Raw genomic sequence first — 25,613 nt, forward strand, 5'->3', positions numbered from 1 at the left:
GCCTGGTGTATCCGTCCTTTGCTCTGCCTCGTCTGTTTAAAGTCAGTGGCTCAAATTGCTCCAGTTAGAAACCACAAACTCACGAGTCCTATGGACCCACCGTCTTTGGTTTTTGGGGAAGTGCCTGTCTTTCTACAGCCTTCCCCAGGCCGTAGGCCCTGCCCACCGCTTGTTCATGTTTCTCCTTCCATACTCCCTGACCTTGATGTCAACATCACAGCATGGGTGGAGGGCACTCGGTGACTTGCCAGAGACCCTGGACTCCACTGCTCCAAATCCCGCAGGACCAGCCTGACCACTCCTGCGCTGTTACACTGTTCACATTGCCTCCGCCCATTTTCATCCCTTCCACGTGGCTTATGGCGTCCGAAAGCAGCTAGGATTGACTTGAACTTCACAAGAGTCATGTTTCCAAGCTGTGTATGGTCTCTGTGGCCTTGGTTTGTACTAGAACTGAACCTGCAAAATTCAGCTGTACCCACTTCTCCTTTCATTTAGGAGTGCCATGGGCTATGGGAGCTCAGATAGGATGTTGGTTTGTGGGAGTTTGCACCTTCGCCCAGCGGAGCCAGAAGCTCAGACTTGCCACCTCCTCGGGAGGGGCCCCTGGGGCACGATGCTGGGTGGGATGTCTCTGCAGCGACACAGGATGGCTCCCCACCTCTGAGGCAGAGTCCCGCCCTGATGGGTCGTGTCCCAGTCACGTCTGACTGCAGCTTAGCACAGAGAGGGATGCGCTCAGACCCGTTCACATGCTTTCTTCCCAGCTGGGATTATCTCCTTGCTGTGTCTTCTTTGTGTGCTTGGGGCCCAAAAAATCAGACCTAACATTCTAGAAGAAAAGTGATCCTGTTCTTATCATTTGCATTTGTGTCTCTTATTAAAATGGAACTCTTTGCAGTTGTTCACAAGACAGGGTCTTATTTTAGAAATAACTGTTTCCTCTTTCCGATTCTTTTTTTTTTTTTTTTTTTTGATACTTAAGAGTAGAGATATCCAGGCAGGTGATAGGAAAGCAGAATTTTTTATAAGAGCCTAGTGATTCTTTTCACAACAGGCTTAGAAGACATTAAAATGTATGTGTTTTGATCTTCTTTTTCTGGATTAGAATATGAAAGATCAGTTGTTGCAACAGACAGCAAAGTAATTCATTTCTGATGCATTTCAGCAAGCCAGCCTTCTACAAGAGGCCAGATAGAGACATGGAACCCGTGACACAGACCAGACCAGAGACAGACCCGACATGTTCTCTAAACACAAACCCCGAGACGGGTGGTCGTAGGAATAATGGTAATGATGGTGATAAACATAATGAGGACAGCTGCCGACTCTTCCAGCACTTACAGGGCCAAGCTCCTTGCTCAGCACTTCCGTGGATTATCCCAGTCTTCCCAGCAGCTCCAGTAGACTAGACGTTTTCATCCTCATCCCATTTTTCAGATGAGGAACTGAGGTGGGCTTGGGGTCAGGCCAGGGAGCCAGGACGAGAACCCTGACCGTCTAGATGACCATGTGCCTGGAGCTACCACCCTATTCCCTGAGGGTCGGCACGAGGACCCCCTTGCGACAGGAGACTGGTGTCCAGCACCCCTGGGCTCTGCCTATGATCCAGAGAAGGTGAGAACTGGAGGCAGCACTTCCTGGAATGAGCCATATGCTCATTTTTTGCTTCAGTTATTTCACTAATTGAGGCAGAGGTTCTGGGAGTTGTGACATTAAGTATCTGGATAATTGCCTCAATATATCATTTTCATTTTACTTGTTTAGACACAACCTTTAATGAAATTTGAAAACCCAGCTCTACTTGGGGAAATGATATTATATTTCTAACTTTGTTTGCCCAAAGTGCTTGATGGCTTAGGCTCCTGGTTATAAGCTTAACTGCCCAACACAGCATCCTCCAGCTGCCCTGCTGAAGCTGTGAAGGACTTGAATGTGAGCCTTGATTTGGGGCAGATCGACTGACCTGTCCTCACCTGGGAAATGAGGGCTGTAGACAAGATGGGCTCTCAGGGGCCTGGTTTTGGGTCTGAGGTTGTGTTCTGGTGCCTTCCATACCCATCTGGAGGGCAGGACAGAAATTTGCCCCCTTCTGCCTCCCTGAAGGGCTAGCACTGATGACTGATGGATCGGTCTCAACAAGTAGGGAGGGTGCCAGCGGTTTCATCGAGTGATGTGAATGTGAATTACCCGCCAGAAAATATCCATAGAAGATAAATATCTAAGAGCTTCATGCTCCCTTTGAAAAATGTTTCTAATTTCTTCTTTGAGATCCTCAGAGAATTTTAAAGAGGCTTGAACTATGCTGCTTGCAAGAGTCCGGGCGCGTCATCGGGTGCTCCAGCACAAGTGCAGGATGTGGCGTCTGGGGTGCTGTTGTCCTGTCACTCGTATCAAGGCCTGTATGCCCAGCGGTGCTCTGGGAAGCCCAGCCGGTTACTCTGGGATGTACAGACAGCTCCTCTGTTCCCCTGCAAAGCCCCCTTGCGTGGGTCAGATCCTGGCTGGGCAGGGGGATGAATGGAGCAAAAGCAGGAGGTTGACCCGTGATGTCTGCTCACACAAGCCCTGCTGTCACCTAAAGGCCCTGCGTGTCTCAGAAAGCTGTGAGGGGAGCAGGAAGGGGACAGGGAGAGCAGCCCAGAGAAGGAGCTGCCCCCACTCCCTCCGCCACCTTGCTGACCCACCCCTCAGGGGCGGAGGTGACTAGCAGTCCAGGTAGGAGTGCCCCCCCCCCAGGCTAAAATGACTGACTCCATCTCTTTTAGACTATAAAGTGAACGCTTTTGGCTATTTCTGGGGAAAAGCATCTTTGGAATTTGTTCGTAACCATTTATTTTTGCTCAGGGTTTTAACAACTGCAAAAACGAGGTGAAAAATCTTAGAAAAACTGAGTCAACCAAGGACGGGCCAGTGATGTCGTAAACTGTTCTGTCCTCAGAAGGTGAAAATCGTCCCTGCGTGTGAACGTTTAGAAGAAAGATCAGCCCAGATTGCTCTGTGACAGCGTAAACTTGGTTCTTTCAGCCAATTTCGTAAGAGGAGGAGGAGTGGGCGAGGCCTGGAAATAGATGCAGAAGCAGTGACTGGACGTGTCCTGGCCGTGGTGGTTCGAGTCCCAGGCCGTGTGCGTGTCAGCTAAAGAGGCTTGGGAAGCATCAGTCTCTTCCTTCCCATTTCTGCCCTTCCTCTGCCTCTGCTGGAACAGAGCTGGTTGACGCTCAAAACTCTTCCAGCCCCAGGACTCTACAATGCCATGAATAACTTTCTTAACCCCCAAATTTAGTTTCCCCCACCCATAAAAACCAGTAAGTCCCTCAGATTTATTAAATGGTGGTGCTCATTAAATTACACACGTGATTGGCATTTTATCTCTTCTGACATATAGAAGAGGGGAAGGTCACTGAGGGGACCGAAAAAGAAAAAGGGAAAGAAACAGAGAGAAAGGTAATTTGAGTTTTTAGTTGACTCTGAATACTTGATGTTTTTGAAACATTTCCAAATTTCCTTTACAGGAAAGGAATGGAAATGATCCAAAGGGACGAGGGATTTCTTTTTTCTTTTCTTTTGTCCCGAACTCAGTCCTGGGATTTTGTGGCATGTGCTGAAAAGTTGTGTTGTCCAAGGGCATTCCAAAATTTGCCTGAAAGGATGTGAGAACTGAAAATGGGTAAAAACAAAACGAAACAGAAATAACACAACTTCTGGCCCCAGATAAGAATCATATAATTTACTAAGACATATCATTTTGGTGTTTTCTCAAGTAGGAAGCTAATTTAGAAAGGCGGGGAGGTGCGCTTGAGGTCGGTGGGAGCAACAGCAGTCGGGGGCCCTCGGAGCCCCTTGTTTCTGCCCCAGCAGAACTGGGGGGCGGGTGGCTCTGTGGGCGTCAGGAAGCTCCAGCCAGTGAAACTCTGGCCAGCCCACCTCTGCCCCACGGGGGAAGCCAGGGCCAGCGCAGCCCCAAGAGACCCCAGGAAGTAGGTTTTCGGTGACAGAAGGGAAAAATCCTAGAGAGGCGGAATTTAAAACCCGGCAGAATTTTAAATTCTATTTTTAAATACCCAAACCCCTCCCGTTTTGGGGGACTTCTCTATTTATGACTGTGCTATATTTTTATATGGTTTGCCTGCTTCCTGCCTGCCTTTCTGATTTTCTTCCTTTGGGAAATGTTTGTAAAAGGGGATAGAAGACACTCTTCCTTCCTGGGGCTTCTAGTCCAGTGGTCAAGGCAGATGCCAGCCCAGTAAGCACACGCAATTGATGAGGAAGGGAAGGGGTTTGACATCTCGGGTTCCGGGGGGCCTTTGGCTGACGTCTGAAGGGCGACTGGAGCTCATGGGTCAAGCAGGCTGGTGGTGTGGGGGGAGGCGGATGGAGACAGAGACAGAAACAGGTGGTGGGACAAAGACAGCGAGAGGCACAGGCAGGCACTGGGTCCTCCCTGCGGTACTGTGAGGGGGTGGCGGATGTCCCCAGTTACAGCCAGCGGCTGATGGGGGCCTTGGAGGTTAGGTGGCCTTCCCAGTCTCATTGTGAGTGTGTTTGTTTCAGGATCTTGTCATGTCCCCGGGGCTGTGAGTGCCACCAATTCAGGCACGTTCCTGTCCTGCTCATCATGCGTCCCGTGGACTCTGAGTCCAGGGCTCACCTTGCAGCTCCACGGCCTCTGCTGGCCCTTCGGGAGGATGGGGAAGACATCACGTAGGCATTCCCGTCGAGAGAAATCCTCACTGACTCTGAGCTGACTTTAGGTCTGAACAACTGTGCGCTTCGGCCAAATATTTATTTTTCTGAAACAGACCAGAGCAGTTCTTGATAGGAAGTCAGCTACAGGGACTGTTTTTTTTAATCAATTTTTTTTTTTAATTTGAGATCTTTTTTAGGCCATGGGGATGTCTGCGCTCTATGAACGAGCCCGGAACTCCGTAATGAGGCCTGAGCGCTTTCCAGATCTTTCTGAAAAGGATTCCACTCTTCCTTGGTTAATTGGAAGAGGTTTCTTGTTTACTTGTTTCCAAGAACCGAGGACAGAGAGCAGCTCTTGCAGCTCTGCTGTCTGGTTTCATACCCTCTAGCGTGTCCTCTCCTGGCCCTACTCTGCTTTACCTCCGTGCGGGAGGGAGCTGGACGTCTCCCCGTGCGCTGAGGAGATGGGCATCCGTGGGGGCAGTGTCATCGCCTCTTAGCCGGGCCGCAGAGAAACGGAGGCCGTGTCGGAGAACATACCTTTGTTATAGTATTTATTGAATGTTCACCTCTCCGGCTTCAAGTATTGAAACTCAGAGAGACTTTTTGAAACAAAATCATGCCACCAAACACTTTCAGAGTGTGTCTACTTGAGGGAGAGGAGAAAAGAAGAACTTTTGGATAGCGCGGGCATATCCGTGTTCAGCGTCTTGGGTAATAGGTCTTTAAATAACCACTTGCTTGACCTATTTCTTTTACAGAGGTTGGGACTCTGGAGTCCAGGTTTGAGCGGGGCTATCAGACTCTGGGTCTGTTTTGTAAAAGTCAAAAGGAAGTGGAAGGAGGGTTTGAAACTACTGTTTTCTAAATTCATTTCTTCTCTGGATCTCTGCCTCCATTTGAAAAACAGCTCTTGGCTCCGGGTGTCCTGGTGGGACCAGCATCCTCATCGCCACGTCGCCATGGGGAAGGGCTCCCTCCAGGCCTGTTTCAGTCAGTCTCGTTCAGATGTTGCTGATCCGCAGCCTTTGCAACTTCCCTTCTTCCTGCCTTACACCCAGACGTGGCTGGCTCTTCCTACACCTGCCCGAGGTCCCTACTGCTGAGCTGAGATCCTGGTGGCAGAGACGGGAAGGAGAGAAGAAAGAGAATGAGGATGGTGGTGGCGGTGGCTGTGGGTGCTGCCGATCAAGCACTGGGGATTGGCGGGGGCACCCTACAAGCATTTTGCATGTATTATCCCATTTAATCCTCACAGCTCTCTACACGGCAGGTACTGCCATTGTCTTCATTCCACAGACGAGCAAACTGAGGCACAAAAGTGTCAAGCAGTTTGCCCAAGGACACACAGCAACCAAATGTGTGTGTATATACATTTACATACTTTTGGGATTTGATTTCTCATCTTCGTCCTCCACCACATTTCTTTGTCTGTGAGGGCGATGTCACCATTCGCTCGTGTGTGTATCAGTAGGAACCACATCCTGGGCCATTGCTGTCCAAGGCTCGTTTGGCGCCGATGAGCAGGCACGAGACATTGTCTCCAGGGTCCCACCGTCCCTTATGCTCCTTGTCCCTCTGTGCTCTTTAGGATTCTGCGGTTTATAAATGGGTATGTCCACCCCAGGAATTCTGTGCCTGCTGCGGGATTTCCACGGTGGTGGCAAAGACGACGAGCGCTCTCCCCAGGCATGTAGTTCTTAGTTAAATGGGGACTGGATTCTTTTGGTGACAGTTGAGCATTATAGTATGTCTGGTGGGAACATGTTATTAATTCAAGATAACCAGAGGAACGAGGGGATGGAGCGGGCTTAGGCGTGACTCCTGTTTGGCACTTTGCACGAAGCCGTTTCGCAGGGTCCTCTCTTGCCTGTACGCCCCACAGCCTCAGGCTTCTTCCACTCCCCCGTGCCGCCTGACTGGGGAGGAGGCGAGAGTGCACGTGCACTTCCGGCAGGTGAAGCTGAGGCTCAGAGATGGGGACTCGTGTCCTGGGGGCCTGTTTGCCACACCTTTTGTATTCAACATTTATTATGATTATTTCACGTTTATTGTCTTTGTGGTTACAAAAGTCATACTTGCTCCGTGTAAGTAAATCGGAAGCAAGGTGGCCATCTGTGAGTGGAGAGCAGATCTCTCTTGCTCACCGCACAGGTGACGAGTGGAGACAGTGCCGTGTGAAGACGTGTGTGCGGGTCCCCACCCTCCCTGCAGGGGGCAGGGGGGCTTCAGCTTGTGTTCGATCCAGCTCTGCCACTTCCTCGCTGTGTGATTTACCACAAGCCACTTGGCTGCCCAGAGCCTCGGTTTTCTTACTTGCGAAATGGAGCAATTCCATCGACTTCAGCCTTGTCTCGGAGTCGGGGGTGGATGGGCTGTGGCACAGCGCCCACACAGAACAGGCGTTCAGCTCCTGTTCTCCCCTCTGCCCTCTGCCAGTGCCCCTCCAGCTTGCCTCCCGAGTACCTTGAAGGCACAAGAGGAGAGATTCTCCCTGGAGTGCCCAGGGCCGGCCCCAAGCAGCGTGCAGACAGCAGAGCAAGTTGGAACTCTGCGGGTTTTGGATTGCTTGGTAATGCATCTAAGAATAACTTAATTTAAAAACAATGTTTTCAACGTTTGAAATGTTTAAATATTTTACACGTGGAAGCTTCAAATTGTCTTGTAGCTTCCTGAAGCCTCTGGCACACCTCTTCAAACCCCTGGTGGGGAATGGCACACCTCCGCACACCCTTGTTGGGGCTGGCCCATCCCCTCACACCTCTGGCAGGGGCTGGTGCAACTCTGCACACCCCTGGAGGGCTGGCATAGTGCCCCATACCCTTGAGGGGGCTGGCACACCTCCACACACCCTTGGGGGGGCTGGCACATCCCTGGGGGTGTTGGCACACCTCCACACACCCTTGTGAGGGCTGGTACATCCCTGAGGGGGCTGGCACACCTCCACACACCCCTGGGGGGGCTGGCATACCTCCACACACTCTTGGGGGGCTGGCACACTTCCCCACACCCCTGGAGGGGCTGGCACACCTCCGCACACCCTTGTGAGGGCTGGCACATCCCTGGAGGAGCTGGCACACCTCTGCACAACCTTGCGAGGTGGTACATCCCTGGGGGGGCTCGTACACCTTCACACACCCCTGGGGGGGCTGGCATGCCTCCACACACCCTTGGGGGGCTGGCACACTTCCCCACACCCCTGGGGGGCTGGCACACCTCCACATACCCCTCGGGGGCCTGGCACACCTCCACACACCCCTGGCGTCTACACACCCAGGCTGGGGTCGGTGCTGGAGGTGTTGGTCCTCCCTCCTGGCACACCTAGTAAGAGCTAGGCAGACAGTGAACGTTCAGTGACTGCAGGTGACACCCTGGAGAAATCCCATTTCACCTTGTTCTAAAACCCTCCAGAGGACATTGTAATTCAGTCAGAGTGCTCACTCTGTCCATCAAAAAGAAACTCCAAAGAAGCGTTTTCAGGCGGTTCTTGTTCAAGGGTTAACCAGATTCTTATTTTGCTTATCTTTGGAAATAAAACAATGTTTAAAACCATTCAGACCAGCAAGGCCATCTGGTGGGGAGTGCGCAGCTGCTCCCCATTCACTGGGCCACCTCTAATTTATTCCTTGTAGGGTGCTGCTGTCCATCTGCAGAATCATTGTTCGCAGTGGGTTTGAACACGTGAGCTCTATGTCTGTGCAAGGCCTCTCTTCTCCGCACATCCTGAAGGACATCTGGATCGGGCATCTTCTGAAGTCACGTAGGAGCAGGCGGGAGGGTTCTGGGGACCCCGAGGGCCAGAGCCACCTTGCTCCTTTTGGCCCTGACATGTAGTCTCTGCGTTATACTCGGAGCCACTTCTTTGTGGAAGAATTGTTGGAAGGCAACTGGAATCTACCTTTCATCTTTGTGGTCTAGCTGTGCAAGGGCCAAAATGGCCTCGAGTCTGAAAATGTACCACTTTTTCCTGGTGGTTAAGGTTTGTTGTTGCCCATGTTTGAACCCTTGAAAGAGCACAAAAAGAATAAGCACAGAATTTGTCACCCGCCCGGGTTCCTGAGATCATTGGACCACGTGACGATGTGTCTTCTTTGAGAAGACAATGAGGGTGTAAGTGGTGACGGAGTTTGTCTGCAGTCACACAGCTGATTCAGGGATGTCGCAGGTGCTCCACCCAGGCCTTTGACCCCAGGCCTGCTCTCTCCTGTACTCTAAGTCCCAGGGAGGAGGCAGTGTGTAGCATTCAGTTCTCTGGGTCACCGTTTCCCCATCTGTGGAATGGGAAAACTAACTGTGCTTTCCTCTTAGATTATTGTGATGTGTAAACAGGATAACCCACATAAAACCCTAGCCTGGTGTCTGGACACAAGGAAGCCCTCAGTAAGTGTTACTCATGTCACTTTTCTTGTTGTCGCTAAGTGACGAGAGCCTGTTCTGGATGTCTGCTGGGAGCTGGCTTCCCCGCTTGCTATTTTGAAAACTATTTGGTGAGCGCCCACCTTGTGCCACGCACAGTAGCCACACAAGCTTGTGTGGGAAATCTAGTGTCTACACTGATTTGAATTCCTGATTGAGCATCACTGACCCTGCCCTTGGAGAGCTTACCATCAATGGGTGAGTCACCAAACTCCAGCCATACCTGCTTGCCTGGGGGACAGGGTGGCCAGTGGCTGGTGAAGGCTGCCTGTGCTGCTCTTTGAGCCTCAAGTTCTGAGCAGGTGTCTCCCAGAGCCGCATCTTACATGACGGTGTAGCGTGGGAGGAAGGTCCCAGCTTTGCAGCCATACAGACCTGCCGTTGGGTTCTGGTCCTGCCTCTGCGCAGCCACTGGGCTCTGGTATGGTTTTAACCCTGCTGGGCCTCAGTTTCTCCCATAAAACTTGGGGATCCCAGTGCTGACCTCAGAGTCCTGCCATCAAGAAGGGCCCTTGTGTGGCGCTCTGCATATGGCAGGTGGCGGACAGTCATCTGTTCCTTTCTTGTACCGTCTTTGGGGTCACTTAAACCCCAAACTGGGTCCGTGTTTTGACATCTACATCCCAGCCTGCACCAAGAGTGATAGTTAATTTTTAATTTCGAATGTCTTAAAGCCGGTTGAACATTGCCTCCTTGAAGTGCTTTACGTTACATAACTGTCACCGCTGTCTTGCTGCGAGCCGTTTAGGTGGGCGGGTGCCACAGCAAACTGCAAGCTTGTCTTGAGTGGGCTCTACCCTAATGGAAAACCACCGTCAGTGGATAAACAGGCTTGAGTGGAAAGCGTAGTACCTCAATCTGGGACAGATTTGAATTACTTCTGGAAATAATAAAATGAGTGTTCAGAAATAGATTTTCCCCCTAATTGACTTAAAATTGTTGGTTGTGTCACAAAGACCTGGAGAGTCTTGTGTGCATTGGAATCATTGGGTGACAGCTGCAGCGTGAGCGTGTTTGAAGTCTCTTGTTGCCACTGCCCCTTTGCAGAGAAAACCTGATCATTCCGTGCGTTTCAGAGAGCCGGGGCCTCTGGCTGCGTTTCGTCTGTATGTTGGGCAGGTTACCCTGTTGGAGTGCGACGTCACAGAGGAGGTTAGAAAGATCCCGTTCGCTCTCCCGCCTTCAGCTGTCGGAGATCCTGGGGGTCAGGGGGCAGCGCTGTGGTCAGGATACGTTTCACCTCCGAGATCCAGCGCGGGTTCTTCCGGGGCCTGCAGATTCTTGGAGGCTGGTCCTCGAAATGGGATATGTAATTCTGAGTGTGGGTGTTTTTCTGGAGCCTCTGGGGACTTTGTTCTGGAGTTTGATGGGATGTCCCAGCGGGCCTGGGCTGTAGCCTCAGCACGTGCAGTGCCTTGTGCACAATGGGCGCCTGATGAACGTGTGCTGAAGGGTGAGGGCGGCTAACAAGGGGAAAGCACTTGGTGTGTCTTTGGGGTTAACTGTCTGGCTTTTCTGCTGCCATAAAGCAAGTACCACACTAGCTTTTCAACGCTCACTGCAAAACCACCGGCTTCTTAGCGGCCCTGGAAGACATGACAGACGATGCTAATGGGTTTTTATTAGGGAGAAGTTAACTTCAAATTGTACACCCGTGAGTGTTAAGGCTGAAAGAAGTAGTCCCAAATTCATATTTTACATGCAAGAAACAGGCCCAGACTTGCGGTGACTTGCCCGGGGTTACCTGCCTGATGAGTGATCAAGTCTGGACTGAGACCGTGCTGGGGAATCTCGGCTCAGGGGCCACACGCAGCAGCTCATTCCCTTGTTGGGAAGGTGCCACCTTTGTGGCTCTGAAGTCTCAAAGCGCAGATGGTCGTGGAAGCCACCACCTCAGTCATTCAGAGCCCAGGCTTGTCCCTTTGATGTGCAAGAACAAAAGGGGGGCTGGGGGCTGTGCTCTGGGCCTGCCCCTCCGTCCCTCCGTCCCTCCATAGGTTCTGCCCTCCTCCTGCCCCACACTTGGTGCCAGGCCAGCCTCTGCGAACCTTGTCCCTGTCCTGGTGCTGTCCCTGTCACCCATCATACTTCACAGCTGGAGGAGACACCTGAGTGATAAACAGAGTCTGAATTAGACAGTTTAAGATGCAGTGCCCCAGGCCGACAAGGGGACTGAAGGAGGCCCCTGCATTTCCTCCCACGTCTGCCTTCCACATGTTGCCCGGGGCTCCCATTCCTGTGTCTCTGTGTAGGACAGCAAGTCTGGTCTTTAGGAAGGGATTTGTGAAGGGATGGGAAAGGGCTGGGATGAGCAGCTGACTGTCTGAGGCCAGGCCAGGGTGATGGCGCAGAGGTTAGGATGGGCTCCCCCTGTGGATGAGGTGCCGGGGAGACTGGGATCAGGACCCAGTTGTCTTGCCCCACCCTCTCAAAATGAGCTGTGCATCCTTGGGGAAGTGTAGACCGCACTGGCCTCAGTTTCCCTTTCTGTAAAATGCAGGCCTAGGTGAGCAGGTACCCGCAGGTTTAATTCTCTGGGGCCTGCCCACCACCATTTTCACGGTATTCCAGGGTTTTCATAGTGTGACTCCCCAGGGATCCCCCATGAGTTTCTTTCTGCTGTCTCTCACCTCCCAGCTGTAAAGAAGTGGCTCTGTTAGTCAAGACCTTCAGACCTTTGGGATCGGGCACGTTTCTGGAAACTTGACCCCCCTGTAGAACTGAAACAAGTTACAGATGGACGAATGTTCTGAAGGGGCTGAGCTTTTCCCAAGTTGCTCCTTCAGCTGAGCGAGGCTGCTAGGGCTCCTGCCTTGGTTGTTGAGGCCCCAGAATGATCCCGGGTCGCTCTCCTTTTTAATATCTTGTTTTTACTGTAAAACTTGGCTGTTACTTCCTGTGTCTGTGTGTCTGCCTCTAGCTGCCACCTGCCTCTTCTCAGTCATTACTTCAGATTCGTTGCTGACAGGAAAATTGGACACCTATGCCTAGAATTATACATACATTGAAAGCAAGTCAGCATGGAGTGAGGGCCCCAGGGCATCTCCTGTAAGAATGCAGAGAATACCCATCATTTATTGAGGCTTGCGATGTGCCAGATGCTGGGTTAAGCATTTTATAGATGGTATCTCATTTCCTCTTCACATCCACACTGGGAGACGAAGATAGTTTTATTCCTTTTTTCACAGATGAGGAAACAAAGTCACGGAATGGTTCAGTTAGTTGCCTGAGATCATAAAGCTGGCACAGAATTGAGTCCAATTGAAATGCAGATCTGCTTGATTCCAAATGTGTGAGGCTTTATTTTCACTGCTCAGAAAACACTTTTTCCTGCTTCCCAACTTTCTACCAAGTTTCAAATCATTTGGTTCCCTAGGCCAGATTCAGAGGAGGGGCTGGCTGTGTGTCGTGGAGATTTGATCTTAGTGAAAATGCCTGTGTTTTATGGAATGAAATAATAGTTTAAAATACGCTTTCTATGCTGTAAAGCATGTAAAGTAGTCATTAATAAATATAATGTTCATGAGGAACTTACTGTAGAGTTGAGTATGCTTTAAAAATAACTTTAAACTGCCGGCCACATTTTGGGCCAGCCAGGAAGATCCTGCAGGTCACAGTTTGTGAATCCCTGTTTTAGACAAAGCACGGATGAGGTGTTGCAGCCACCAGGAAAGGTGAAATCTGGCAAGGAAACCATAAGGATCAGGTTACAGGAAGGGCTTGTTCAAGGAGAGGACGCAAGGAAGAAATTATAGTAACTCCAACAGGAGGCAATGAGGAAGGTGTCTTCATCAGGAAGTGGGGAGAATGGGGTCACTTGTCCAGATAACTAAGACGTAACAGCCGTGGTTGTCATAAACACTCATTTTGCCAGAAAATAACCTGGTGTGTGATATTTGGGCAGTTATGTCTTGATTCGGGAACAGCTGCCATCTGGGTTTCCAGCATTGTTTTGGCATATCTGCTTCTGGTGTTAGCAAGGGGTTTTTTAAGGCAAAGCATTAATTCATTTGATTCACTGGGTGTTTGGCTGAATTGCTCTGGCCTGAATTGCTCCTGATTCACTTTACTCATATAAACACACTTTTTGGAACTCATAAACATACAGTTATACTGGTTTAATTTGGTAACCTCTATTGTTTATAACCTGTAGAAGAGTGTATCAGTTAGCTTTTACCACATGACAAAACACTTCAAAACTCAGTGACTTCAAACAGCAACCGTTTATTATTTCTCGTGCGTCTCTGGGGATTGGCTGGGGTCAGCAGGTGTCGGCTGCTGCAGGTGGGGCTCAGCCAGGTGGCTCTGCTCCACGTGTCTCTCCTGAGCCTGGCCGAGCCTCTGTGTTCCTCCATGGCCATGGCAGAGGCGCAGAGGGCAAGCAGACACACACGACCCGCCTTAAGGCCTGGCCTTGGGACTGACACGTTGTCACTTCTGCCTCAGTCTCTTGGCCAAAGCAAGTCTCCAAACTCAAACTGAAGGGTAGAGAAGTGCATTCCACTCCTTTAGCTGGAGGAAGTGCGAAGTCGTTCATGTGGCGAAGGATGTGAATACAGGGAGGATAATAAATTGGAACCAATGATGCAATCTACCTTAAGTAGTAATAAACTGCTAACTTATCAGACACTTACTGTGGCCAGGACTATGTATATATAATAATAGCTAGCATTTATCTAGCACTTACTATGGCCAGGCAGGCTTCTACGCACTGCACCTGAACGGTCCACTTAGTGCTCACAGCAGTGCTATGGTGGAGGTCCTGTGATTATTCCCAGTTTATATCCGAGGAAACAGGAGGAAAGAGGTTTAGTGACTTGCTCAAAGTCAAAGCCGGGTAGCGCGACTGTGGCACCCAGGCTCCATTGCTGTACGTGATCTGTCACCAAAAGGACTTCTGTTAGAATTCAGAGGCCCAGATCACTTAAGTGACTTGTCTGATATCACTAGGTGGGCCTGACTTGAGCCTTCTGGCCTGCATACTGCAGGCTGTGTTCTTTCTACTCTGCTCTAGGCCAGGGGGTGCTAACCAAGGGGTGCAGCTTTATTCTGTTTGTTGACTGCACTGTGATCAAAAGCATAAAACTCCAGATGTGAGACTGAAACTGATAATCTGTTGTCTGTACAGAACTGTCCAGTCTTGTTAGCATTCTTCTCAGTCTCAGCGACAATCTTGTGATATCTTTGAGCTAAATGTGAAAAATCTTCCTTCTTCCACTTGTTGATTAATATCCCTTGAAAAAATGTATTTCCATATACATAGCCCAAAGAGAAATGTCAGCAGTTAGACATACTAATCAGAAGAAGGCTTCGTGTTTTAGTAAAGGTTAATTAAGACCCATTGAATTTTTTTCCTTAAAACATAAAAGTAAAATAACGTAATTAGCTATTTTTTTCCTCTCTCCTCCCAGAGGGCAGATGTAAATGTTCTACCTAAATGAAGCTATTTATTTAAATCCATCCAGATTTCTTTTGAAGTTTCATACATCTTTCTTCTGCTATATCAGCTTATAGCTACAATAATTTAATAAGTTTTTCCTAGGGTGAAATTGGATGCCCTTTATCGATCTTACACCGAGGGGGCATTCAATTACTTAATCTAAAGTGGTGTTTCTGGGTCTCTCGATTACAATTTTGTTATAAATGGCTTGCTAATGATGCTTGGGATACATAGGTTAATAGGGGGCATCCCAGCCAGGGCTGGGTAATTGAATGCTTTCTGTTTTGGGACCAGCTATCTGATCCCTCACAGGGGTACCGGCTTCCCACAATTACAGTCTGCCTCCACGGGGCACAGCACTGAGCCCAGGCTGGGAACCAGTCTCGCTGAAATGTAACCCTGAGCGCTCTGCTTTAATACCTGAATGGGAGCGCCGAGGGTCCTGTTTAATCCGAGTCCACTGGCACCACCACAGGGACATTCCAGACAGGTGAAGTGCAAGGGACATGCATTGCTTGCTTTTTAAGGAAGAACAACCTGAGTGTTAGGTTTCTGAATGAGTGTTCTGGGTACAGTTTGTGGCATATGAAAAAGGCCAATTCAGGAACAGAGCTGCAATCCATTTTCCTTTCAATGCAGTCACATTAATTTGATTCCTCCTCACTGAGCTGTGTTAGTTAATAGTTATATGTATTGTAAAGATCCTTTTGAAAGAATAGGTAGTGTGCATCCATTTTTGCACTTGGACAAATCCCAGCTGTGACTCTGGCTTTCTAGGCCCTGCAGAGTGGTCCCCCACTCTTCTCCCATCGATCCTGCCCCCCACCTGCCCCCTCAGCCCAGATGTCTGTCCTCCCGGGTCCCCCTGGGCTTTGATCCCCAGCTTCTCTCCTTCCCAGGGCTTTTACTTCCCTTGATCCCCGCATGGCTGCTTCCTTCTTGTCATCCAGATGTCCCCTTCTAAACCGGGTCTTCCCTGGCCATCCTGTCTCCTGGACCTCCCCTTCTCCTCAGGTGACTGTTTTCACCAGGGGTAGGGGTCAGGGATGCTGCTAAACAACCCACAGTGCGCAGAACAGCCCCTGACAACAAAGAATTATCTGGCCCTTTGCTGATGGTTTTGTTGTATTCTCCCTCTTTATTTGCTTCATAGCCTTTCTTGATGTCTGCGATGATGACTTTACTCATTTGTGACTTTTTCATTGTCTGTTGCCCTGTGGCCCCCTCAACTCCTGGTGGAACCTAAGCTCCAGTTGGGGAAAAGGCCTCCATGTTGTGGTCACCCCTGCAACACTCCCATCTAGTTGGACAAGGACTGGTCCCGGAAGCCTTCAAGCTCCAGGTCCTGTACTTCCAAGGGCGCCTGGCCATGTATTCACTTGGTCATGTGACTGTTTTTTGTTTGATTTTGTTTTGTTTTTTTGCTGAGGAAGATTAGCCCTGAGCTAACATCTGTGCCAATCTTCCTCCACTTCAGATGTGGGATGCCGCCACAGCATGGGTGATGAGTAGTGTAGGTCTGCATCCGGGATCTGAACCCATAAACCCGGGCCACTGAAGTGGAGCACACGGAACTTAACCACTACGCCACAGGTCTGACCTCCCATGACTGTTATTTTTAATCAACATTATCAAGGTGTATTTTACATATGTACACTGGCCATATGTTTTGGTAAAACTTGTAAACGTAAAATAGTTTTATATTTTCTCTCAGAGAGGGTTCCCCCTGGTGTTTCCCCACACCAGCAAATTCTCCAAGTCTCCAGATACCAGCTGGGTGTCCTACAATTCGATTCGATTCTGACAGTACCTACCCAGAGTTAAGAGCAGACCCCACAGGTTAAGGGCTCGGTCCCCCAGGACTGCTCCCCCTTCAGAAGCCATTCACACATATTGGGGCCTCCAGCTACCCGCATTCTGTCCGATTTGGCTACAAATTCAGAGGTTCCCACCATCTCTTCTCAGCTTCACTAATTCACTAGAACGATGCTCAGAATTCAGGAAAGCGCCTTATTTACTGTGACCAGTTTGTTATAAAGGATACGACTCAGGAACAGCCAAATGGAAGAGACGCTGAGGGCCAGACAAGGGGAGAGGGCCCAGAACTTCTATGCCGGCTCTGGGTGAGCCACCCTCCCAGCACCTCCATATGTTCACCAACTAGACAGCTCTCCTGTGATTTAGGGGTTTTGATGGAGGTTCCATTACATAGGTGTTGTTGATTAAATCATTGGCCCTTGGTGATTCACTCCCTGGAGGCTGGGGAGACGGGGCTGAAATTCCAGCCCTCTGATCAAAGCTTGGTCTTTCTGGTGAGCAGCCCCAACCTGAAACTACCTGGTAGCTCGTCAAAAGTCACCTCATTAGCGTGAACTCAGGTGTGGTCATAAGGGACTTGTCAAGAATAACAAAAGTGATGCTGTTACCCCTATCACTCAGGAAATTCCAAGGGTTTTAGAAGCTGTGTTCCAGGAACTGGGGACAAAAGCAAATATTTTTTATTATATCACGTCCTCCTCTTGTATTGGCTTCAGGCCCCCACACCCGACTTGCGTCTTCAGCTGTGCCCAGTAAACTGTCACCCTACAGTAGGGATCTGCTGAAAGAAGGAGCTAATGAATGAATGAATTATAGGGGATGATAACACCGTATCTGACTTTTTTTAGGGCCCTTAACATAGCTGGAATTGTCTCCCCAGTTCTATGCTCCCCATTTTCTGTTTAAAAAGTGAGACATGGAGTGGGAGCTCTGGCTGGGGGGTACAGCCTGCCCAGGAGACAAATGCTCTGGCCGCCACGGCTGCGAGACTCTCTGTTGAGACTGTCAGCTTCTCCATCTACCCAGGTCCATTTATTTACTTTGCTTGTAATAAGAAACCTTTGTTCTTGTTTAGGAATATTTTGCCCATTCTGTTGGGTCCAGATTTTGTACATTCTTGTCTTGGAGCTTCAAACACCATGTTTTAAAAAAAGTCTAATTAGACCTCCTGCAGCCAGAGAGACGGAAGAGTGTGAACTCACTCCCGCTGAGATCCTGGTTGGAGTCTCATTTGACCCTGTATGGCCTTGTCTTTGACATGTAAACAATGTTTTCTTGGCTTAGTGATGGGGTTTCCAAGTAGAGGATCTTGCCCTTTTGTTTCTTTGGTTTGGAAGAATTGTTTGTACCAAGTGATGGGTCAGGGGTGGTTCAGCAAGTGGGAGGCAGAGATGTGAGCCTTGAGGTTCCTGACATATCTGCAACTGCCCTCAGGAATGAGGGGGCCGTGGAGCCTGGGATGTTGGCCTGGTTCCTGAGCAGTTTGCTCCCACAGCCCCGACTCCTCTGCTCTTCTCAGAATGTCCCTGTCCCATATCCCAGCCTTTACTGACTAGCATTTCTCAAACTGGTTCCTTGGGACATTAGTGAGAATTCCATGGCCAATTATGGTTTGGAAATTTTGTGTATTATGTTCCTGTCCTGTGGATTCACAGGGCTTATTAGCATTTTAAAGGCCCTGAAAAGTCCTGCTGTAAAGAAATCTGTGTGATTTTGTTCATCTTTTCTCCAAGTCATTTAAGCACAGAACACGTTGACAACATGCAGAACAGTGTGTGGAGGACATTTTACGAAACGCTGCTTGGCTGTTTCTTGGTCATCATATTTTGATAAAACGTGGACCTTTTGGTCCAAGGCAAGGGAGTGTTTCTGCTGATGAGTTCTGATTGCTCAGCCCATCAGCCAGTACGGTGAGGGTTTAACGCAGGGTTAGTTAATACACTTTCTCTGGGGACAGCAAGGATTGTTTGACAAGCGTGTCCCTACCGAGTCTGAGGTGAGTCTGCCGCCCTTGGGTAATTCTCAGGCGCTAAGGAAAAATAATGTGGTATAGGATCTCCCATCTTTGATTCCACTTCACATGTTCTTGGCATTCGCTGGCAATTAAAAATCATCATAGTAGGAGTTGTTGATGATGCTAGTATTATTAATATTATCTATCTTTTATGGGATGCTAAATATGTGTAGGCTGTTTGCAAACTCTTCATATGCATTAACTAAGTTAGTACTTGTTGCAAACTGCGAAGGGAGGTACTCCTAACCTAATTTTACTCATGGGGAAACACAGCTAGTTAGCAGTGGTCTGCCACTGTTAGAAACTAAGTAGGTCTCGTTTTTTGCTCTTTTTACAACATCTACAAAGAAGTGTCATTTGGGCAACAATACATTTTATAACCACAGGATTCTATTAATGGAGTTTTAAGAATCATGTTTTCCCCAAAATGATGAAAGTGAAAAATTATTTCAGGGTCTGAAGTGTTGTGCTACTCGGGAATATTGTACATCGGATTGAATTGCTTAATAACTTCAAGTCAAATGATTTTTTCTATGATACGCTCCATTGAAGGAGAGAATCATTTCAGTGCTTCTAAATTTTCATTAACTTTTGCTTGCTAACCTGATAATCAAGGTTAGCTCTAGGTAAGAGACTATTGGTGCTATTGGGAGAGAAAACAGATTTCTCTGCCTGCTCTCATCCTAACCATCCTCCTTCTTGGAACTTTGTTGACTTAAAAACACTGATATTTCAATTCATCCCTCAAATTTGTAGTCACTGACTGCATGAATCTGAAAATGATTGCCAAGTCCTGGCTTTGGGGATCCGCTAACTTAGATGTGTCCAGGCGGAGGCATTAGAGGGGACACGGGTTGTGCAAAATATGAGATGTTTGATGTGGTGCTGGTGGTGCTGATGTTGGGGCCATGTTTGGTGGCAGAGATTGAACCCCAAAAGTAAGCACCAAGGACCTGAAACCTCTCCCTTTACCCTATAGGACTTTCTGTGACCCGCTTGTGACCCAGCAGGCTCTGCTGAAACATAGAAGTAGAAAAGAGATGTTCACTTCTCTCCTTGGAAGATGACCCCTGGGTTATTACTGTCATCACGTAACAGAATAAAACCTCTTTTCTTTGTTGTTTAGGTAATCTGACATTTTAAAAGATTTTGCTCCCCGTGAAGAGGAAACCTTTCAAAGGAACTCAGGATGTAAAAGAAGAAACCTCCGTGGGCATCTCCATGGATGGCATGCCAGTCCATCCCTCACTGAGAAGACCATGATATCTTCTAAGCTCTTGGGTGTTTCTATGTTCTCCAGCAAGAATTCTTCCATTTCGTTTTGTGCCATGGGAAAAACCTGAAGGACAGGCAGAATTGCTCCTGAACTCTTGGCTTTTTCCACAGTTGCAGTGGCTCTTAGAGAACATGACAGTTGGAGATCATTTTCTTTTGTTGTCATTCAGGGTCGAACCAAAGAATGTGCTTCCTCATTCTCTAGTGCTTTGGCGCCTGCTCATTTTTATATTTATTTCTGTTGCTTGTGCCTTCCAACCACCTTATGTAACCACAAGACGTCCTTAAAGGTTCCAGCGTGGCGTGCATGCATCTGGACTCCTCAGGGGCTCGCCCATGGCTCGGTGGGCCAGCAGTCCAAGGGCATTACCATGAGGCACTGCATTAATTGCTGCTTACAGTTGTCACCTGACGACACACACGAACAGCGGGTTGGCTGCCGAGGAGGCCCCCATCACAGTCGCCACGAGTGCCCTGTGTGCAAAGGAGAAAACAAAATTGTATTTCGCGTGGACGGTAAGCAGATGAACTTGCTTGCTGTTCTCGAAGTGAGGGCTGACGGGAATGAGAGCTGGGGCGGGTTTTTTCGCTTCAAGAAGGGGAAGCGATGTAGCCTCGTTTTTGGATTGATAATAATGACTTTGGTGATGGCGTCTTACATCCTTTCTGGGGCCCACCAAGAGCTTCTGACCTCATCGCCTTTCCACTACGGTGCCTTCCCCAGCAATCCTAGCTTGATGGACAGTGAAAATCCGAGTGACACGAAAGAGCAACATCACCAACCCTCTGTAAATAATATTTCATACATGAAGGACTATCCAAGCATTAAATTAATTATCAACAGCATCACGGCCAGGATAGAGTTCACAACCAGACAACTCCCAGCCATAGAAGATCTCAAGAAGCAGGAACTGCACGTGAGTAGCCTTGTACTAATCTCTGTTGATTGATTTTAAAAATGGATTCTTCCTCTCCTGTCACCATCTTTGGGAAGACAGAAAGAAAATGACAGAAAAATTTCTCAAGTGTAACATGTGAGGATAATTTGACAGCCTTATGGATCAGAGTGCACGGGGAGAGTGCTATCTGTTTACACCAAGAAGGGAATTCACGGTGCTGAATGGCAGAGCTAGAAATGTCGGGGGACCGCACCTTCTCCTAATTCCATCCCAGGACTTCTGCCTGAAATGTGGTGGTGGCTGTAAACGTTCCTTTTAGATCACCATCATCTTGTTTCTGTTCTTTTCAAATTAGTATTTTTGTCTCTAGTGGCCATTTAAATATACAAGTAGTAAAGAGATTCCAACTGTTAACTTAATTAGACTGCCCTGTGTGTGTGTGTGTGTGTGTGAAGGATAAGTCACGGTAGAATGGGTTTTGATTAAACTTCCATCTTCATTCTCTCCAAATTTTATTTTTATTTTGGGATAAGGAAAAACATGGTCACTGGCTATTTACCAAGTTTGGCTTTATTTTAGTATTTAGTCATTGTCAAGTAATACTTCAGATTTGAGCATCGTAATAAGTATGGCGGGGGGATCATATTGTGGTTAGAATGGGTTTTTGGTAATTCCCGCCCCCCCCCAACCCCGCCGTGTGTCTCTCCCTTTTGTTCTTTTTCTTCGCAGATGTTCTCAGTAATCCCCAGTAAATTCCTTCCGAATAGTAAGAGCCCCTGTTGGTATGAGGAGTTCACGGGGAGGAACACCACCGACCCCTACCTCACCAACTCCTACGTGCTCTACTCCAAGCGCTTCCGCTCCACCTTCGACGCCCTGCGCAAGGCCTTCTGGGGCCACCTGTCGCACGCGCACGGGAAGCACTTCCGCCTGCGCTGCCTGCCGCGCTTCTACATCATCGGGCAGCCCAAGTGCGGCACCACTGACCTCTACGACCGCCTGCGGCTGCACCCCGAGGTCAAGTTCTCCGCCATCAAGGAGCCGCACTGGTGGACGCGGAAGCGGTTTGGTGAGTGAGCGCGCGGCCCCGGCTGCAGGGGCGCCCAGCGCGGGTGGCCCTCTCCTGGGTCCCGGGGCCGTGATCGTTCGTTCGCTCACCCCTTCCGCGGGGTCTGGCTCCAGGGAGAGGGCGTGATGTGAGCCGGCGCTGCGCGGCTCCGGGAGGGTGGCGGGGCGGGGAGGTGGGAGAACGCTCTGGGATGCAGGGACTGCACGGTTCGCTTGTCTGAGGTCCCACAGGCCAACATCCAGCGGGGACTGGAACCCAGCTCCCAGCTGCCCAGTGAGCATGTATCGAGTGCCAGCTGTGTGCAGGGCAAGGGGAAGGGGGCAGAGTCGCCACTCATCTGGCCCTGAAGAGCCTTGGCTTGCCTGCCAGCCAGATGCCGGGTGGACATTCGGTTGGGACCCTGCAACCCAGCTCTGTGCCCTTCCCGCGGGAGCCCCCACACCTGGAGGAGACAGCGGAAGAAAGGCTGCTGCACACGGGGTGCCGGCTCCCTGCTCGCTCAGCCCAGGGCCCTGAGCACAGCACTGGGCTGCAGTGGCCGCGTTTTCTCCACCCTGCCTTGTCTGCCCCATGGGGTCGCAGTGAAAAGGACGTGGAGAGAGTTCTGGGCGGCCCTGCTGCAGCACCAGTTTCCCAAGGGCTTGCCCTGGACGCCACCCACCCATCCCTCCCACAGGCTGCTTTCTGTTCCGCCCAACCTGCGCCACCCTGCCGCCCTGGGTCACTGCTTCCTCTCCTTGACCTTTCCTCCTCTGCCAGGAGACGTTTGGTCACTGGAGCTCAGGGGTGACACATGCCACAGTCTGGGCGTGCCTCGAGGGTGTTTTCCATGTAAAGGACCCAGGTTGGTTAGAAGGGAATTTAAAAAGTTTTCCTTAGTAGATCCTAAGTTTAGACCAACACTTAATGTGTTTGCTGATGAATGTTTGACCTCATCCTTCTGCTGTTCCTCCTGGAGTGAAGGAGAGGATGTCAGTGTGTCTTTATGGTTTGGCGGTGGCAGCCGTGGGAGCCAGGGTTTCGCGTTCCTCATTTGTCAGCGTTCTTCCTACACGTCTCACGGTTTTCCCTAATGAAAACCAGGTTCCCACCAGTGGGGAGAAGGGCAGCTGGGGTGTGCCTCTGGAATCTGGTGTCCAGGGCCACCTTGAACCTCTGGCAGTTTGGCCCATTGATGTTCTTGGTCCGCTTTCCACTTTAAGTTTGGTAGCTGTGGTTTGGGAGAATGTTGTTGGTACATTTACAAGGGAAATGTACCTACTTTTAAGGCAAGGGGCAAATTTTAGGCCGCGTGTGGCCGATGCCAGAGCAACTAGTAAGTTCAACTCAAGTGCCTGTCCAGCATCAGTTACCCTTGATTGGACAGATGGACAGGCTGCTTGATCGAATAGGCTGGGAGACAGAACCTCAGCTAAGACCTCTCTTTGCTGTTTAATACAATGTTTGCATCCTGGATGCCATTGCTGCCTGGCCACTTCAGGGTCTCACCTGGTGCACATGTTAACCAGCCCCAAACTCTCTGGCCTCCATGCAGATGCATTTATAGTTCTTGAATGGGTGTGCCGTCCATAAGCTGCCATTGTACAGCTTAATGGTGGTGTCTTTCACCCTTTGAAGCGCACAGGGGTTAAATGAAGGCAGCCAGTTCGCAGATGCCCCTCCCGCTGTTGCCCCCTCCTGCAGCTTACTGGGGGCAGCCTTGACTGCTGCAGGTGGGCCCTTGGGCCATTCCATCCCTCTCTGCTCATTCCCCGGGGCGGTGGCAGCTTTATCTGCAGTAACTCCTGCTTCTTGGTTCTTGTAGGCATCGTCCGCCTGAGAGATGGGCTGAGGGACCGCTACCCCGTGGAAGATTATCTGGACCTCTTTGACCTGGCCGCCCACCAGATTCATCAAGGCCTGCAGGCCAGCTCTGCAAAGGAGCAGAGCAAGATGAATCGAATCATTATCGGTACGGCTTCTGCGTAGCTCCTGAGGGGGCCCCGCTCCTGCCCTGAGTCAGTTCTGGCTTCACTCTAGCTGTGGAACATTTGTGTGATGCCTGCTGACATCTGTTGAGAGAGTACTTTCCTACTGGCTGTCACTCTTACCCCTACTTAAAACATTCATATCGCTTGTACAATTTCTATAAAGCAGAAATGTTTAGTAGACTTTCTAGTTCCATGGAGACTCCAGCACAGTCGAAATGGCCTTTTAAAAAAGTTGCCATTTCTCTGTTTTTATTTAAAGTAAGTTGGCATGCTTGACTTCTTTTCGGGGTATACCTATCTAAGTTTGGATGGGGGATCATAAATGCAATTAACTTGACTAGTCTTTGATTTAACACTTGTGGCTTTTGGAATCCTTGCCCACTGGGACCCTGTGGAGACAGAGTCAGCCTCTCCTGAAATAGATGCCTTGACACATCCTTGGTGACTAATTGCTATTGAAAAAGCCCAGCCCTTGTCAACCTAATGCCTTTAGACATTCAAAATGAAATGGTTTGATTAATAATCACTTTTTTAAAATTCACCAGAATGTTTTATAAAAAACATATCTGTTCGCTCTTTGTATTGGAGTCAGCTTAGGAGAAGGTGTTCATCCACCTACACCTTCTGAAAGAGAGAAATCTAATCATGTGTTTTACTTAAATCGGTTACCTGAGGCAGATTTATTTTCCTGAATCTATTATATTTTGATTCTCCAAATTCAATGAATTTATTAGCGACTAAGAGGAGTTGTAATCAAGGGGACAGGCTTTCATGCCTAAGCCCTGATTTATTTCTTCTTTTTTTTTAAACTCAAATAAATCAAGTCCTGGGAGCCAGATGAGATCATATCCCACTTCCAGTGTGAATTGACTACTAGCTATTTTCTTGCAGCCTTGGGCCCAAACACCTCAAAGTGGGAATCTAATTAATATTTGACTGTGATTCCCACCCTGTATGCCTCTGGGAAAATCTCATGTTCTTGTGAAAGAGCTAAAAATATGCATCCTAGGTTAGGAAATGGAGCCTAAGATAATGAGTGAAAAAGGGAAGCCTGAGTTCGGCTTTCTAATTTTACTTACTTGTAGATTTTAAAAGGAAAAATAAAGAATACTTCTACTGCTCTGCTATTTATCTAAAGCAGAGTTTGCTGAGTTTTGTGGAAGTGGAGAGGCAGATGGAGAGCTGGCATCTAGCCCTGCTGGTGCCTACAGCCGGCTCTGTGCCAAGTGACAAGGCAGCCTTCGTGATCCTGAACTCAGTCTGCACATCTGTAGAATGAGCTTGTTAAACCGCATCAGTTCCGGACTCCTCTCAGCCCTGATGTGTGAGTCAGCTCTGCTTCGGCTTCCTCCAGTTAGGTCCATGGGAGAAGCATAAGAATCTTTCTTCCTCTCAGCCCACAGGTCAAGAGCGCCTTTCCTCAATGAGCGGCTAGAGTCACGCAGGACTTGAGTGGCTGAGTTCTCTGGGGCCAGGGCTTGAGACATGCCACAGGTCCCTGCCTCTACTCTCATGGCCCCCTGCTCTGCCCTGTCAGAGTGCTCATGTGGGGCTCTGACTGTTTATTGAATTGTCAGTCTTCCGCTAGATTGTAAGGTCTGAGAGGGGAAGGGATAGTCTGTCCGGATTCCCTCCTCTATCCCGAATGCCAAGACAATGCCAGACACATATTAGACACCAAATGAATGCTTTCTGAATGGGTGGATGATGGAGGAACGATGAGTGAAGGAAGGATGGATGGATTGATGGATGGATGGATGGACAAATCCTTCTATTTTTTAGAACCAGTTCATTTATGAGATTTGACAGAATTTGTGCTAGTTTAGTTTTGGATACTTCCCTGTCCTCATATTCCCTTATTCACTGTGAGTAGAATTTTCAAAGGATTTCTGATTGACTTGTTTTTTCTGTATTCTATGGTATTATCTCTTTAAAAAAAGAAAGAAAGAAAGAAAGAAAGACCAGCACAAAAATGCTCATCTGGGCATGATCTCACATTCACCAGAGTAGGTAGGGCCCTGCC

The 25,613-nt window shown here is 49.2% G+C and overlaps 1 protein-coding gene across 15 annotated transcripts in view; it reads left to right on the top strand.

The window, feature by feature from the left end:
* The window catches only part of CHST15 (carbohydrate sulfotransferase 15), a 79,031-nt gene that overhangs the window by 24,552 nt on the left and 28,866 nt on the right, over positions 1–25,613 (top strand). For 14 of the 15 annotated variants that reach the window (XM_023637643.2, XM_070255372.1, XM_070255171.1 and 11 more), the window contains 3 exons: positions 19,504–20,569; positions 21,281–21,620; positions 23,425–23,571. In XM_023637643.2, coding sequence (XP_023493411.1) covers positions 20,024–20,569; positions 21,281–21,620; positions 23,425–23,571 — 1,033 coding nt within the window. In that variant the 5' untranslated portion in view covers positions 19,504–20,023. Of the gene's footprint in view, positions 1–8,321; positions 9,070–19,503; positions 20,570–21,280; positions 21,621–23,424; positions 23,572–25,613 lie in introns of those variants that run through there. The other variant, XM_001916018.6, reaches the window with a different exon arrangement.

This window comes from Equus caballus, chromosome 1 (assembly GCF_041296265.1).
Source record: "Equus caballus isolate H_3958 breed thoroughbred chromosome 1, TB-T2T, whole genome shotgun sequence".
NCBI lineage: Eukaryota > Metazoa > Chordata > Mammalia > Perissodactyla > Equidae > Equus > Equus caballus.